General features: G+C 36.2%; 1 protein-coding gene across 3 annotated transcripts; it reads left to right on the top strand.

Moving 5' to 3' along the window:
• The first annotated feature begins 1,749 nt into the window (after nucleotides 1-1,749).
• Nucleotides 1,750-13,527, top strand: LOC124895797 (putative lipase ROG1). 3 transcript variants are annotated; one of them, XR_007051885.1, is made up of 13 exons: nucleotides 1,750-2,112; nucleotides 3,504-3,571; nucleotides 4,457-4,527; nucleotides 4,649-4,894; nucleotides 7,732-7,895; nucleotides 8,010-8,065; nucleotides 8,160-8,212; nucleotides 8,288-8,408; nucleotides 9,102-9,199; nucleotides 11,430-11,529; nucleotides 11,655-11,701; nucleotides 11,807-11,849; nucleotides 13,171-13,527. XR_007051885.1 is itself a non-coding variant. In XM_047406219.1 (11 exons), exons 1-10 carry the CDS (start codon nucleotides 1,967-1,969, stop codon nucleotides 11,499-11,501), a joined length of 1,095 nt encoding a protein of 364 aa, XP_047262175.1. In that variant the 5' UTR covers nucleotides 1,760-1,966; the 3' UTR covers nucleotides 11,502-11,529; nucleotides 11,655-11,972. The 3 variants fall into 3 exon arrangements, 1 of the variants encoding a protein (XP_047262175.1); XR_007051886.1 differs by lacking the exon at nucleotides 13,171-13,527 and having other exon boundaries at nucleotides 1,764-2,112; nucleotides 11,807-11,972; XM_047406219.1 differs by lacking the exon at nucleotides 13,171-13,527 and having other exon boundaries at nucleotides 1,760-2,112; nucleotides 11,655-11,972.
• Nucleotides 13,528-14,245: the final 718 nt, after the last annotated feature.

Consider the following 14,245-nt stretch of genomic DNA (forward strand, 5'->3'; position numbering starts at 1 on the left):
AAAAAAGCAAGAAAACGTTTTTGCATCACAAAATTACTATCCATCCAGTGACAAGTAACGGTTAAATAATCATTTTTATTTACAGCTCGACCAAGATCAGAAGTTAAGGACAATCTACATTGAATATTTTTTAACAATGTTGATAAATAAAAATAATATTGTGAATGAAATCTAAAAATATCAGACCGACAAGTACTTCTAGGAATACCGTTAAACATAGGATTATAAATTATTTGTATATAATGAATAAAGACATCAGAAGAAGGAAAACTAAAAGGCAAACAACCTACAACCATTTTAGCCATTTCTTTCCGGTTCCTTAATTTATTATACTTCTTCGTTACCTGACCGGTTGCTGGGTCCATTCTAGTTTGTATTGGCCCACCAACATCCCCACCACCTCGTGCAATATTTAACTCTCTTTCGTGAGCTTCACCTAGATGTCTCATTAACGTACCCGTACTCCTTGTTTGCCTCCGCTTTTATGCTTATATATTTGTTGACAAATATTGCATTACACTTCAGTATCTGATATACATTCAAAAAATTGTCATGCAACACTAGTTGTTTTACGAGGCCTTGCGGCACGAGGAGGACGGAGAGGGAGATTAACCGATTCAGATCTAACGTTAGCATTTTCTACTGTGGGTGTCTCACTAATATTTTCATTTCTTCGTCTAAATTAACCGCATCTACTTCATTTTCTTCTTTTATACCATAATTTTCCTGACCTTCTACATAATCCATATCGTGAGCACCTCCACCTATTTCTTCCTCAAAAGGTGTACCAAACGGTACCGGAGGCGAAGGCACACGGGTATATCTACTACTTGAACTACCTCTACCACTAGTAATTCGTTTTTTACTACCACTATCACTTCTAGGACAAAAATGTTTAACACCTTTAGTAGCGATGTTTCTTAATTTATCCATAGTATAAATTAAATTAAACTAAAAAAAATCAAAATACACAAATATAATAAAATTAAATATTAAACAATTAATACAATAAATAAAAATTAAACGTAAGAGATGGAACGACAATATCAAATTTTTGAAGTATCTGAAGGTTGCGACTTTAGAAACTTCCGTTCGTACTTTGTAAACGCAAAATTAAAAAACTAAAGTGCACACTTTAAGAAATTAAATAAATTGAATATTTGAAAATTGAGAATTGAGATTTGAGAGAGAATTAGATTTGAGAGAGTGAAAAATTGTGTGAAAATTGATTTAAAGGTGTAGGGTATTTATAGAATTTTTTTGGGATTAAAAAATAATTTTTAAAAGTAAAAAAAAATTTTTTAAAGAAATGGGCCCAAATTGGGCCAACGGCTAGTTTGATCCAAAACTCAAAAAAAAAAATTGAATCCGGGCCGGATCGGATCGATTAACCGACGAGCTTGGATCGAGCTAGGTCCAAACCGGATTAACTGGACCCAAACTAAAAAAATAATCGACCCGGGATCTGAAATCCTAAAGCCCCAGGGCTTATCTGACCGGGTCAAACCGGGCCGAGTCCTTTAAATGGGCTGAGTAGGGGGGTCAGTCCGACCCACTTGACGGACTTACTCTTTTTATGGGTTAAAAAAGGAATTTATTTTCGAGATAATTGGAGTAAGCTAGTCAATAATCAAAAAAATAAAAAAATCAAATCAAACTGAACCAAACCAATGACTATTTTCTTTTTATAATTTAGTTTGATTTTAAAAATTTAAAAACCAACTAAATTAATTTTGATTATTTTAACAACTAACTAATTCAAACCGACCATGAACACCGTCCGTGAAAGTATGAAAAGGGTGAGTTAAGAAGTTAGCAGTCCCCGCCACGTCGTGTTCTTCCTTAATTCACCACCTCACTCTGACTCTGGCTTTTCCTCCCTCCCTTTCTTTCTTCAAAGCGGTTTACCTAACTCCCCCCTAATTTGATAACCCTGTTGTGTTGTTCGGATCAGCTGAAGAACGGAATGGATGAAGGAGAAGTAGAGAAGAACGGAGGAGGAGTTTGCTCATCGGAAACTGTCAACGGCGGAGAAGATGTTTTCAGTTGCGATGAATCGGATGCTTCGTCAGTTGATCATCTTGTAATTATGGTCCACGGTATTCTCGGAAGGTATGTGTGTGGCTTTCGTGTTTCGTTCATTTTGTGGAATATTGAACTTGAAGTTATGTGTTTTTGTTGATGATGGAATTGAAGTATTATGATGTAATTAGAAGGTGGAAATGGAGAATTTTGATGTTAGTTCATAATGTTTGATAGTGATTTTTTATATTTGTTATTAGTCCCTGATATTTTTAGTTTCTCCGAAGGTTTTTTTTTTGTGTGTGCAAGGTTTATATTCCTATTTCATTCATTTTGCGGGGTATTGAAGTTGAAGTAATATATTTTTTGTTTTTGTTGATGGAATTGAAGTTTTATGATCTAATCAAAAGGGGAGAATGGAGAATTTTGATCTTAGTTACAACTGTTTGATAGTGATTTTTGAGATAGCATAATACATAGAATGACACTTTGACTTGGCCGCAAGCGGTAAGTCGGTAACTCAACACTTCAACTTTGAGTATTGCGTATTTAGACATCTAAACTCACCTTTCATTGTATGAGTTGAACACTCCAGCTTACAAAATGAGCGTCTAGACACATTCAAAATTTATGTGTCACGTCAGTATTGGATGTCTATGAGACATAGTGGAGACGAGTTGGAGTGTTTAGTTGTCGGTTGAGGAGTTGAGGTGTCTAAATCAGCACTCTCAAAGTTGGAGTGCTCACTTGCCAAGTTTGATTTGACAGTGCACATCTAAATACCTCAACTTGATCTCAATTGACAACTAGATGCTCCAACGCTCCAACTCGTCCTCGTTGGCTCTCGTTAACACACGACACTCATGCGACACATAAAATTTGGAGGTGTTTAGATGATCATTTTGTAACCTGGAGTATTCAACCGGAAAATTGAAGACGAGTTGAGTTGTCCATATGTATATATACAAAGTGTGAGTGTTTATTTGCTAGTTGATGACAAGTTTAAATGTTTGTTTATGTATTATGCCTTTTCGTTATTAGTCCCGTGATATTTTAGTTTCTCTAGTCCTTATATAGTTCCTCTGGATATTGAGGATATTTGTTTACATTTGTTATTTTGGATATTTTCCTATACACATTTTGGAGTTGTTTTCATTGCTTCATTATCTAGGAATTTTCAGAACCTTTTATGCATAATTGATTGACTACATAATATGCATCTATGCTATTTTCACGACCATACGGAATGTTTATTTCAGTATGTAGATCACGAAAATTTCCATGCCAATTAAAAAAAAACTGCTTTTAGACTGTGTTCTGTGTTCATTAGTTCTTTTGGGTGGGTTATCTTCATTTTGAATGCTTATGTGCTAGCTGTTTGAATTCATGCTGTGTAGAACAATTTTCTAATGGTTCTCTGGCTCTCCCTGAAAGCAAAGGTACTTGTTATACCTTGATTTATAATCCATATATTTCAACAGCGCCACAGACTGGAAGTTTGGTGCTGAGCAATTTGTTCGGAGGCTTCCTGACAAAGTTTTTGTTCATTGTAAGTGCATCTATCTGGAGTGGCATTTCTAGTTTCACATGCTTGTGTTTCTTTGCAGTTCCTCTACCCTTCATCCCCCCTACACTTACCATTTTGCTGCTTTGTCAATAATACTCTTTTTACTGTTCTCTGCCTTTTACATTGATAGATTTTGATAAAGTAATTGCACTCTGTGTCCTTATGGTATATCATCTGTTACGAGTCCAAGTAAAATGCATGAAAATGAGAACAAGGTTGAATTGTATGAGCTGTTGCACTTTGAAGTATAAGTTATAAGTAGAAACTTCCTTTTGAGTAAAGCAAGTCAATGTGATACCTCAACAAGTCATGCTTAGGGCATACTTTCATTTATATTCTGCATTATGTAGAAACTTCCTTTTGAGTAAAGCAAGTCAATGTGATACCACAATAAATCATGCTTGTTAAAATTTACTAAGTTCGCAGGTGTATAATAGCTGGTAAATGGTGTTTATTTTTGCTCAATATCTGTGCTCTTCCACCGTTCCACGTGATGTTGGATTCAAAAGCCTTTTCACTTCTTCCATACAAGTATATTTTCTTCATGAGATGGAGAAAATCATTGTCTACGAGGATGGGGTGCTTTATTTATTTACACCCCCCTCCCCCTCTCCTTTTTCTTATTAAGAGTGGGAAACTGCGTTCACTGAACTCTTCTAATGAAATTGCCACTCTTTCTCATTTTGCGTAGTTTCATTTGAGCTGACTGCCAGTGAGTGATTCACATGATTGTATGGACATTTGCACTTTTGTAACATATCTTGCTTCAGTTTCCACATGTGTCCAATATCCGATTGGTATTCGGTGTAAGTGCATGAAAAAATGGAATACCAAAAGGAGGACTAAAGAAAATTATTTGCTCTGCAGGTAGCGAACGTAATATGGCAAAACTAACATTGGATGGTGTTGATGTAATGGGTGAGAGATTGTCTGAGGAGGTTAATTTCTTCTAATTCTATTCATTCTTCTCTGATGCTTCATCCATTCTATCTTTTCTAATATATGCTCCAGAGCTTGGTACGTCTACCAAATTGACTAACATTGTGGAGATGAATTTAGGTTCTTGAAGTGATCAAGAGAAAGCCAGGTCTGAAGAAAATTTCTTTTGTGTCACACTCTGTGGGAGGGTTGGTGGCAAGATATGCCATTGGAAGGTTATATAGACCTCCTAGAATGGAAAATATTGAGGATTTATCAGCCAATGCATGTATAGAACGGTTGAAAGGTTGCACGATAGCTGGTTTGGAACCAATAAATTTTATCACCGTCGCCACACCTCATCTTGCTTCTAGGGGTAACAAGCAGGTATCAGTGTAATTATTCAAATCTTATCAAATACTTAAGTGCAATAATTGTAATTGAGGAAAATGGATTCTTATCCTTATTCAATATGTACTTGGTCTCATTATTGGGTAAATGATGCTTAGGAGCAGAAGAAATAGATTCACACCTCCATATTTTGATACTTTGAAACCAGATTTAGTTGGTTTTAAGGCTCATCTGGCATGCCTATGTAACTTATCTGTCAGATTGGATTGGATTGCTATCCATTTCCTCTTGATCAGTATCTTGGATTATTGATGTGTTATCCTCCTATTTATCAGGTCTAGTTAGGAATAGTATTTATCACCCAAATACCCCTGACACAAGTTTAAATTTTTTGTTTTCTTTTGTCATTTTGCCTGTACTGATTTCTGAAAGAAAACAAAGTGTTAGTTTTAATTTCAAAATTATGACAAGCTTTTCTAGACTATCTAATTTCATCTCCGATGCGATTTTCATGCAAGAGCATTGATATCTGGATAAGCTACTGCAAAATATAAGAATTTTGTTTTATAGAAACAAAGACCAGATAAAATACAGCAAAATAGAAAAAATGGACGGGCAAGATGAGCTTCTGATATGTGGAGTTGATGCAAGGTTTAGGGGAGACCCATTTGTGCCTGGTAGAGGGAGTTCCATATTTTTAGGGTGCCCGGGGGGTTTTCCAAGAGAGAGGGTAGGGGAGACCTATTTGTGCCTGGTAGAGGGATTTCCATATTTTTAGGGTGCCCCGGGGGGTTGGGATGTCCAAGAGAGAGGGTAGGGGAGACCCATTTGTGCCTGGTAGAGGGAGTTCCATATTTTTAGGGTGCCCCATGGGGGGCAGAACATATGGACATGAGAGAAGAAAGCAGAAGAGTAGCTATGAATGCTATGAATTAGTAACAGTAACAACAACAAACCCAGTATACTCCCACAAAGTCCGGTACAGGTGGTAAGTGTATGCAGTCCATACCACTACCTCAGAGGAGAGGTGAGATATAGAGGTTGTTTCTAATAGACCTCGGCTCAAGCGAAAACAGTCCTGAAAAGAAATAGTAAAAGAACACAGAACAATTGGTAATAACACATCAGGTAATAACAAAAACAAGACTAGCACCAAGTAATACGACAAATGATGACTTACTTCGAAACAAGACTAGCACTATGACTACTCACTTACTTCGAAACAAGACTAGCACTATGACTACTAGCACGGGTACCATTATCAAGTCCTCCTACCTACTAGCAAGGATGCACTACTCTCTACTATCCTTCTATCCTAATTCGCATCCTCCATACCTTTCTATCTAGGGTCATGTCCTCGGTAAACTGAAGTTGTTTCATGTCATGTCTAATCACCTCCCTTCAATATTTCTTCGGTCTACCTCTACCTCTACCTCTACCTCGCCTGAATCCATCCCTAGACAATCTCTCACACCACCTCACTGGGGCATCTGTGCCCCTCCTCATCACATGCCTGAACCATCTCAACCCGCTTTTGCATCATGACTTCCACAAAAATCACTCTCACCTTATCCTGAATAACCCCAATTCTAATCCTATCTTTCTTAGTAAACCCATACATCCATCGTAACATTCTCATCTCCGCCACCTTCATCGTTTGGATGTGAAAGTTTTTGATTGGCCAACACTCCGCTCCATACAACATAGCTGGTTTAACCACTTCTCCGTAGAACTTGCCTTTGAGTTTAAGAGGCAGCTTCTTATCACAATAGATTTCGGAAGCGAGCCTCCATTTCATCCACCCTTGCCCAATACGGTGAGTGACATCCTCGTCAATCTCTCCAATCCCTTGGATCATAAATCCAAGATACTTGAAACTATCTCGCTTTTGAAAGGCCTGAGTATCAAGCTTTACAACCACATCATCTTCATGTGTCACCTCACTGAACCTGCACTCCAAATATTCCATCTTGAACCTACTCAACCTAAACCTTTTAGACTCTGGTGTTGCCTCTAAACCTCCAACATAACATTAACTCCACCACCGGTCTCGTTAATCAGGACTACATCATCCGCAAATAGCATACACCAAGGCACCTCACCTTGAATTTTTCACGTCAATACATCCATCACTAAGGCAAATAGAAACGGGCTAAGAGTCGTACCTTGATGGTAACCCATCAAGATGTAAGTGTTGCCGTCTTGATTTTCATTAGACCTTTATTTAAACTCCATCGCTGGACAGTTATATTTACTCTCAAGTTAAACTAGTAAAAGTGTGCTAAATGCTACCCCAGTGTGGAAAGCTTTTTAATCCAACCACATTTTATCTCATCATATATCTGCATACTGAAGAACCTCTTAGGTCTCCATAACTGTCTCTCTGTGTATGTCGTGAGCTTGATTTCTGTTTTCTGAGTTTCTAAAAGCATAAAAGATCTGTACTCTTTAACCCTGGAACTTTCTGGTAATTGACATTGTTCTTCTACAGTTCAACTTCCTCAAGAACTGCAAGATGGTGATGGCTCTGCATCTACTTATTCTGTTTGATTTACTTGCCTGTAGCTTAGGATTAGTTATTTGGACATGACAGTGTTTAGCCTTGCATAGATTTTGGTCCCAGATTAATTCTGGATGACCATAAAAACAGGAATGCTCTCTTATCTGACTATTTGGAAGTATCCAGGCGATTGCTAATCTGTAACATATTTTATTTGTTGCTATATCTTGACAAATGTCAAAGTGCATTGTTCCTGTTTTCCCAAGTGTGTTCATGTTTGTAAGATTTTGAGGTTTCTTCCTTGTCTAGAATATAAAATTTGATGTCAGCTGTTGAACCTTTTGGTAATATTAATGTTTTAAGGTATTGTCAGGTGCCATTTCTTTTTGGTTTGACTGCCTTAGAGAAAGCTGCTTTCCATGTAATCCATTGGATATTTAAAAGAACAGGGCGGCACCTTTTTCTTTGTGATAATGATGAAGGGAGGCCTCCATTACTTAAACGCATGGTGGAAGACGATGGTGAACTACACTTCATGTATGTTAGAGAGACTAATAAAGTCCATATACGATTAATTGGTCCATTTATTGGGAGCTGTAGTAAATATTACTGTATATTCATGCTGATTAGTTGAAAAATCCACGTATGTAGGTCTGCATTGCGTTCATTCAAGCGCCGGGTTGCATATTCAAATGTTGGCTATGACCGTATCCTGATTGCATTGTTGAATCGGGCATTCAGCAATTATATGATTCCCTAACTTCTGAAATAGACCATTTTTCCTTCACATTAAATTTTTAGATATTGTTGGTTGGAGAACATCATCTATTAGACGTAATAATGAACTACCCAAGGTACAATCTTTCCGTGGTATGTGTTTAGCTGTGACCTATCATATCTTATGTGAAAAATCTCTTTGGTGTTTATAGTGGGAAGAATCCTTGAATGAAAAGTATCCTCACATTGTCTACGAAGAACATTGCAAGGCATATGACGGTGAGCAGGGTGAGTCTGTTGTGAAGGAAGATGATTCTTTGGACAAGGTGGAAGGTTTGTAGCTCTTTCCTTACAAAAAAAGGTTACCTTTGGATTTTGTGGTCTTAAACTAAAGGTGTGTAAACATACCAAAATTATCCTTTGAATTTTGTGGTTGTAAACATGCCTCCTCACTCCTATAAGGGAGTGTCATTAAGGTAAAATGGGAATGCTAGAACTGTAGACTTACTAAATTTAGACAAGTGGCCTTCGTTCTTAAACAAACTAAATAAATTGAAATGGAGGGAGCATTTAGTTTGTACAACAGAGATGGTAATTGGCCCTCCTCTGTATCACATGGATCCTTCATTTTCCTTTGTCGAAGCTGTGTCGATCAGAAACAGCTGTACAGTGGATATGAGTATTCCATTAAAATTCTTCAAAATACACTCAAAATTATGAAAAAAAAAAACATTATGCATCCATACAGATACTTACATCATGTGTATTTGAACATGTAGACCCTAAACAAATACATGTAACATAGGCCCTTGTCCTTTTTAGACATAGCAAGTTTTTCAAACTTGCCCTACACTCTTAGGTTCGAGAATGTTATATTTGCGAATTGCGATGACATTTTGTTTTGTTCCACTGGAACGCTGATTTTTCCCTCTGTATTGTGTGCATGTGTGTATGTTGTATGTATGTGTATATATGCCTTTCTTGGCTTCTGAATATTGCAGTACTCATGTTTGGACTTTTATGCAGAAGAACTGTTGACTGGTTTAAGTAAAGTATCATGGGATAAAGTGGATGTTAGCTTTCACATGAGCAGGCGTAAATTTGCTGCTCACAGTGTTATTCAGGTCTCTCTCTCTCTCTCTCTCTCCAGTATACTGGTAATTAACAACGCGATTTCCCAGAGCATTTATAGATATTTTATTGGTTATCCTGGAACCACAGTCAAGTCACATTTAAGTACGTTGATGAAAGTATGAACTGTACACAGTTTTGTTTAATACGTAGAAGATAACTTTTGTTCATCTACCTCGCAGATTTAAGACTGTAAAAGTGCTTACGAGACTTTTGTCTTTTTCCTATGTGTTCATGTGTTGTATCCTGGTGCTTGCATGTTTTATAGGCTCAAGAACTTGTAAGCAAAGTATTAACTAGCTATGCAGTTTGAACAAGGTTTAAGGTTGGCGATTAACTGCATTGAACCAGCAATTTGTGTATTTGAAACAGGGTTATTACTATTCCATTTCCTTCTGTCGAAACCCCCTTGCTTACATGTTGTGTATTGCACTATTTGACCTTGCATTACTAGAAAAGATGAGATAGATTTTGGTTTGAACCATGTCTCTTTCTGGACCACTTTGCCACTTTAGACATGTAGTTGGCATAGTGGAGGAGTGCCTGGTGCTAAAAAATGAGAACATCATTACTGCCCAAGTGGTTGTGGTGGTGGTAGTAATGGTGGGAGCTAGTCTAAAATTTAATCACTTTAGATATGTAGATAACATAGTGGAGGAGTGTGTGGTGCTAAAATGAGAACATTATTATAGCCCAAGTGGTGGTGGTGGTGGTAGTAGCAATTAGGGTAAGACATAGACACCCTTGTAGCTGCACCCAAGGGTGTGGCGTAGTGATTCAATGTAGTGGGTTGAGCACCATTAGGTTTTAGGTTAGATTCCCAATTTAGACAAACATTAGGTGATTTATTCCCATCTAGCCTTGGTTTACAAACCCATGGAATTAGTTGAGGTGCCTGCAAGCTGGCCTGGACACCGCGGTTATCCAAAAAAAAAAAAAGAAAAAAAAAGAGTTGACACCCTTGTAGCATGTGATATATTTTATACTACTATGTCGTTCATTTACTCCACTTTGTAAGCCAGCTGGGAGGAGGGCATTGTGTATATTTATAAACTTTTTAACTTTAAACTTATTATTTTTACCTTAATGAGATTGACTTATAGCCATAAAATCTCATAGCCATAAAATTTCGATGACTTCTTTTAGACTAAGTTTCAAAAGCCTTTCTTTCGTTGTTAAACTACACTGTCAAAAACCATCAAATAAAATGGATCTGAGGGAGAGTACAATATCAAGCATTAAATAAAAGTAGTTCTTGTAGGTGTTGAAATGCAATGTGGCATAGGCGGCGACTGGTGATTGGACTTTGAAGCTCTGTATTGTTGGTCTTATGTATTGTTAGAAATATGATGATGGATATGATGGAATAGAGTTTATTTCATGTCCATTTCGGTACGTAAAAGTTAAAAAGATAAAAAAGGTAAAAAGGAGTAGTATACTATCCCCGGGCTTACAATTTGTCTTCCCAAAACAAGGACAAATCTAATGTATCCTTCCGTATTTCCTTTTATCCTGACCAACTGAAATTGCAAACTTTTCTCACTCTCTTCGATTTCCTCTGTATTTTCTCATCCTGAATCTTTCACTCACTTTATACACCTTGTGACTAGATGCAGTCTCTCATTCACTTAATAAACCCTTGTAACTTGATGCAGTTTCTCATTCACTTCATAAACCCTGCAACTACATGTAATTTGTCACACTCAATAAACCTGTATCTAAATTCCATTAAAAGTATATAGAGTAAACGAAGATTTTGCTGCATGACTATGGTGTTGATGGACTGGAAGGGAAGCTCAGTATCTGATATGTCGCTATCACTCAAAATTACAATCTTCAAATTTCCAAGGGGACTGTTGGGTTTTCATATTCCCTTCTTGCAGTTTTTAATATGGAGCTTGTGATTTTTAATTATTGGCACAGTAATCATATTTCCTGAACTTGTTTTAAAGTTGAAATTATGGGTGATCTCACAATTTCACATACTTTAAGGAGCATATTTAGCCCCTTTTTGCTTATTAATCAGCTAATTTGGTTAATCGGGCGCTCCAATTGAATTAAGGATATATTTGGATAAGGACATATCTAAGCTACTAATGAAGGGTGCATATGCTCAATTTCGAATATTTTTTAAACGGCATATTTGAACCTTTTCCGGAGCTTTTTTCACGTATCTTACTTACATGTACTGTGGGCTTAAAACTTCAATACTTCTGTTTACAGGTGAAGGATCCAAATATGGATGCTGAAGGTGCTGATGTTATACAACATATGATTGATAACTTTATTGTGTAGAGGCCAAGTCAAGTCTGAAATTTTCAAGGTGATCAATGATTTGCATCTATAGTATTTTTTATTCCTTGCTTGTCCTAGACTTCTAAAATTTTTTGCATTGGAGGCCTGCTGTAAAATGCTGGAAAAGTAATTTGAGTTTTTCTATGGTTGCAGGGAGGGGCAGAAATCTAGAGGGTTTATTATGAGTTCACACAAACTTAGTAATTTTTGCCCAAACTCTGTATATGTGTATTAAAAAAATGTGTTATCGATAAAATGATTATGAATCCAATTGTTATTATGGTATTAACTTGAGCTTATTATAGGAACTCTTAAATTCAAATCTTGGATCCGCCTCTGGGCTCGCAGGTAAGGTTCTCCTTGTCCTTGTATGACCACTCTATGAATTGTAAAACAATAAGCCATTATGAGGAACATTATTAACTCATTGTGGCCTAGTGTACATGGTCACAGTTCCATTCATCAACGATACATAGTAATCTCTTTCTCTTTCAATTTGCTTGGCTTGATTTGTAGTACGAGGGTCAAACTAACTAATGTTCTGTGTGAATACAGACATACAATCTTCAGTTTTTTTGTGTAGTTAAAGTTTGAGTCTTATCTCTAAATCACTGGTCAGATATCACCCCTCCGCACCATGACAATGACTTGATAAATACTGCTAAAGTGGAAAGACAGGATGAATATCACCATAAGTTTTGGAAATAACATTAGCAATCAGATAGTTTTTTGGAAGTAATAACAGTAGGTAGTTTCTCAGATGGTGTCTTTACGAGCACTTGATTTGTGGGAGGCAGAGCAAAGCGAATTTAGAATCTGCTATGGATTTCCAGCCTATACAAAGTGAATTTAGAAAAGGGAAACGTAACAACTAATTTGGGACGGAGTGAGTATTATACTTCCATTTCTGCGCCTAGGGTTAGGATGCTGTGCATCCATTTCAAATTACAGAGAAGATTCTTCAGATTTAACTTAAAAGAGTCCTGGATCTAAACTGCATGGAGCACTAATACTTGAGAAATTGTTTACTATGAGTTTCCACAATGAAGTTATCAGCAGCACTATAAGCTAAATTCTTGTTTGAACGTGTGCTAGTAATCTGAAAAATTTGGATGCTAATGTATTTGTTTCTTGCAAGATCTTTATATGAATGATTTATTATTTTTCATTAGAAGAAGGCGGAACCGGTGTACAACCCCTTAAAAAGTTGTCATCCATTCTTACTTATACACCTCAAGTAGGTCTGGTTCCTTTTAAACGCCCGAAGTATGGTTATGTTGCGTCACTTTGACACCTTTGTTGGCATGGCATAGTGAGTGTGATACACTCATTGAGGGCACATGAAAGACTTATATTTAACCAATTTTTATTTGGTGCCAACTTTAAGGGCGCATGAAAGTGACAATAGAACCCTTCTTCGGGTGTTTAAAATGTCGGCAAAAAGTGTCCAAGTGAAAGTTGGTGTCAACTTTAAGGGATTGCTGGAGGTTCTGCCTTAGAACAAAGAGACTTGGCATGTGGTATGCTGAGACAAATCTAGAACAAGTTTTGTTGTGGATTCAACTAAACTCATTATTTTCAGTTCTAACCATGTATGCACATATTAAAAAAAAAACAAATGTATACGTCTAAAAAGGTTGTACATTCATTTTTAACGTACTGTTTTCAGATCTCTGTAGCAACCAAATGCGAATTCAGGATTTTCTTCATGGATTCATGATTTTCCGAGCATATGGTTCATTTGATTGTCTGTTCAGAACAGATGGTATATTCAGAATTTTTAATATATGGGTTCGGGATTATAATTATTTTTGTTTACTTGGTTTTGAATAGATTATTCATGCATATTAGATGAAATTCTTTGATACAAGTTTGAGCAAAAGCTATTGAGTTTTGTTGAACCCATAATAGTAATAGCCTTAGTTCAATTTGTACTTATTTAGCGTGTTTTTGACATAATTAATGTTTGAATCAACACTACTGATGAATTCAATTGAACGTACATACATGAACGGTTTTTGTATCATTTGTTGATAGGACTGGGGAGAATTAATTTCGTAGGCCATTTATATATATATATTTTTTTTAGTTTTAGTGGGAAAATTAACTATATAAACTTATTAGATTAGTTATTATAAGTTATAGCCAAACTTTTAAGTTTTCACGTTATAGCAACTTTCATTTAAATTAATATATATAAAAAAGGTTTTTTTGTTTTGTTGAAAATACAAAAAAGTAATTAACGAAAAAGGAAAATTAAGATTTAATATAATTAATATACAATTTATCTTTCTTAAAAATAGTTAACCTTAATTACTGATATTTATCCACCCCAAATCCCTCTAACCGTTTTTCCTCCTATTTTAATGTTTCCATCTTCATACACTACCTTCTTCTTTGTACACGATTTAAACAAAAAACGTCTTTCTAACAAAGTGTTGTTGATTATATTTTGAAAGAAAAGCAAGAACGAGTATTTCTTTAGACAATCAGTGAGATTACGGACAATTTCATTAATAGTAATTCAAAAAATGCTTAAATTGTCATTTCCTACTTTGTTCAAATGTCTGTGATACAGTTACTAATATTTTGTGCCTTTTTTTGGCCTCATTTGTGTTTCTGCCAAAGATGATCTGGTTGATGTTGTTGTTCCTTATATGGGTGAATCCATAAGCGATGGCATAGTGGCTAAATTGCTGAAGAGTATGTCTTTTGTTATTGTGTCCATCATGATTTTTTTTAAT

The sequence above is a fragment of the Capsicum annuum genome, unplaced genomic scaffold, assembly GCF_002878395.1.
Source record: "Capsicum annuum cultivar UCD-10X-F1 unplaced genomic scaffold, UCD10Xv1.1 ctg997, whole genome shotgun sequence".
Lineage (NCBI taxonomy): Eukaryota > Viridiplantae > Streptophyta > Magnoliopsida > Solanales > Solanaceae > Capsicum > Capsicum annuum.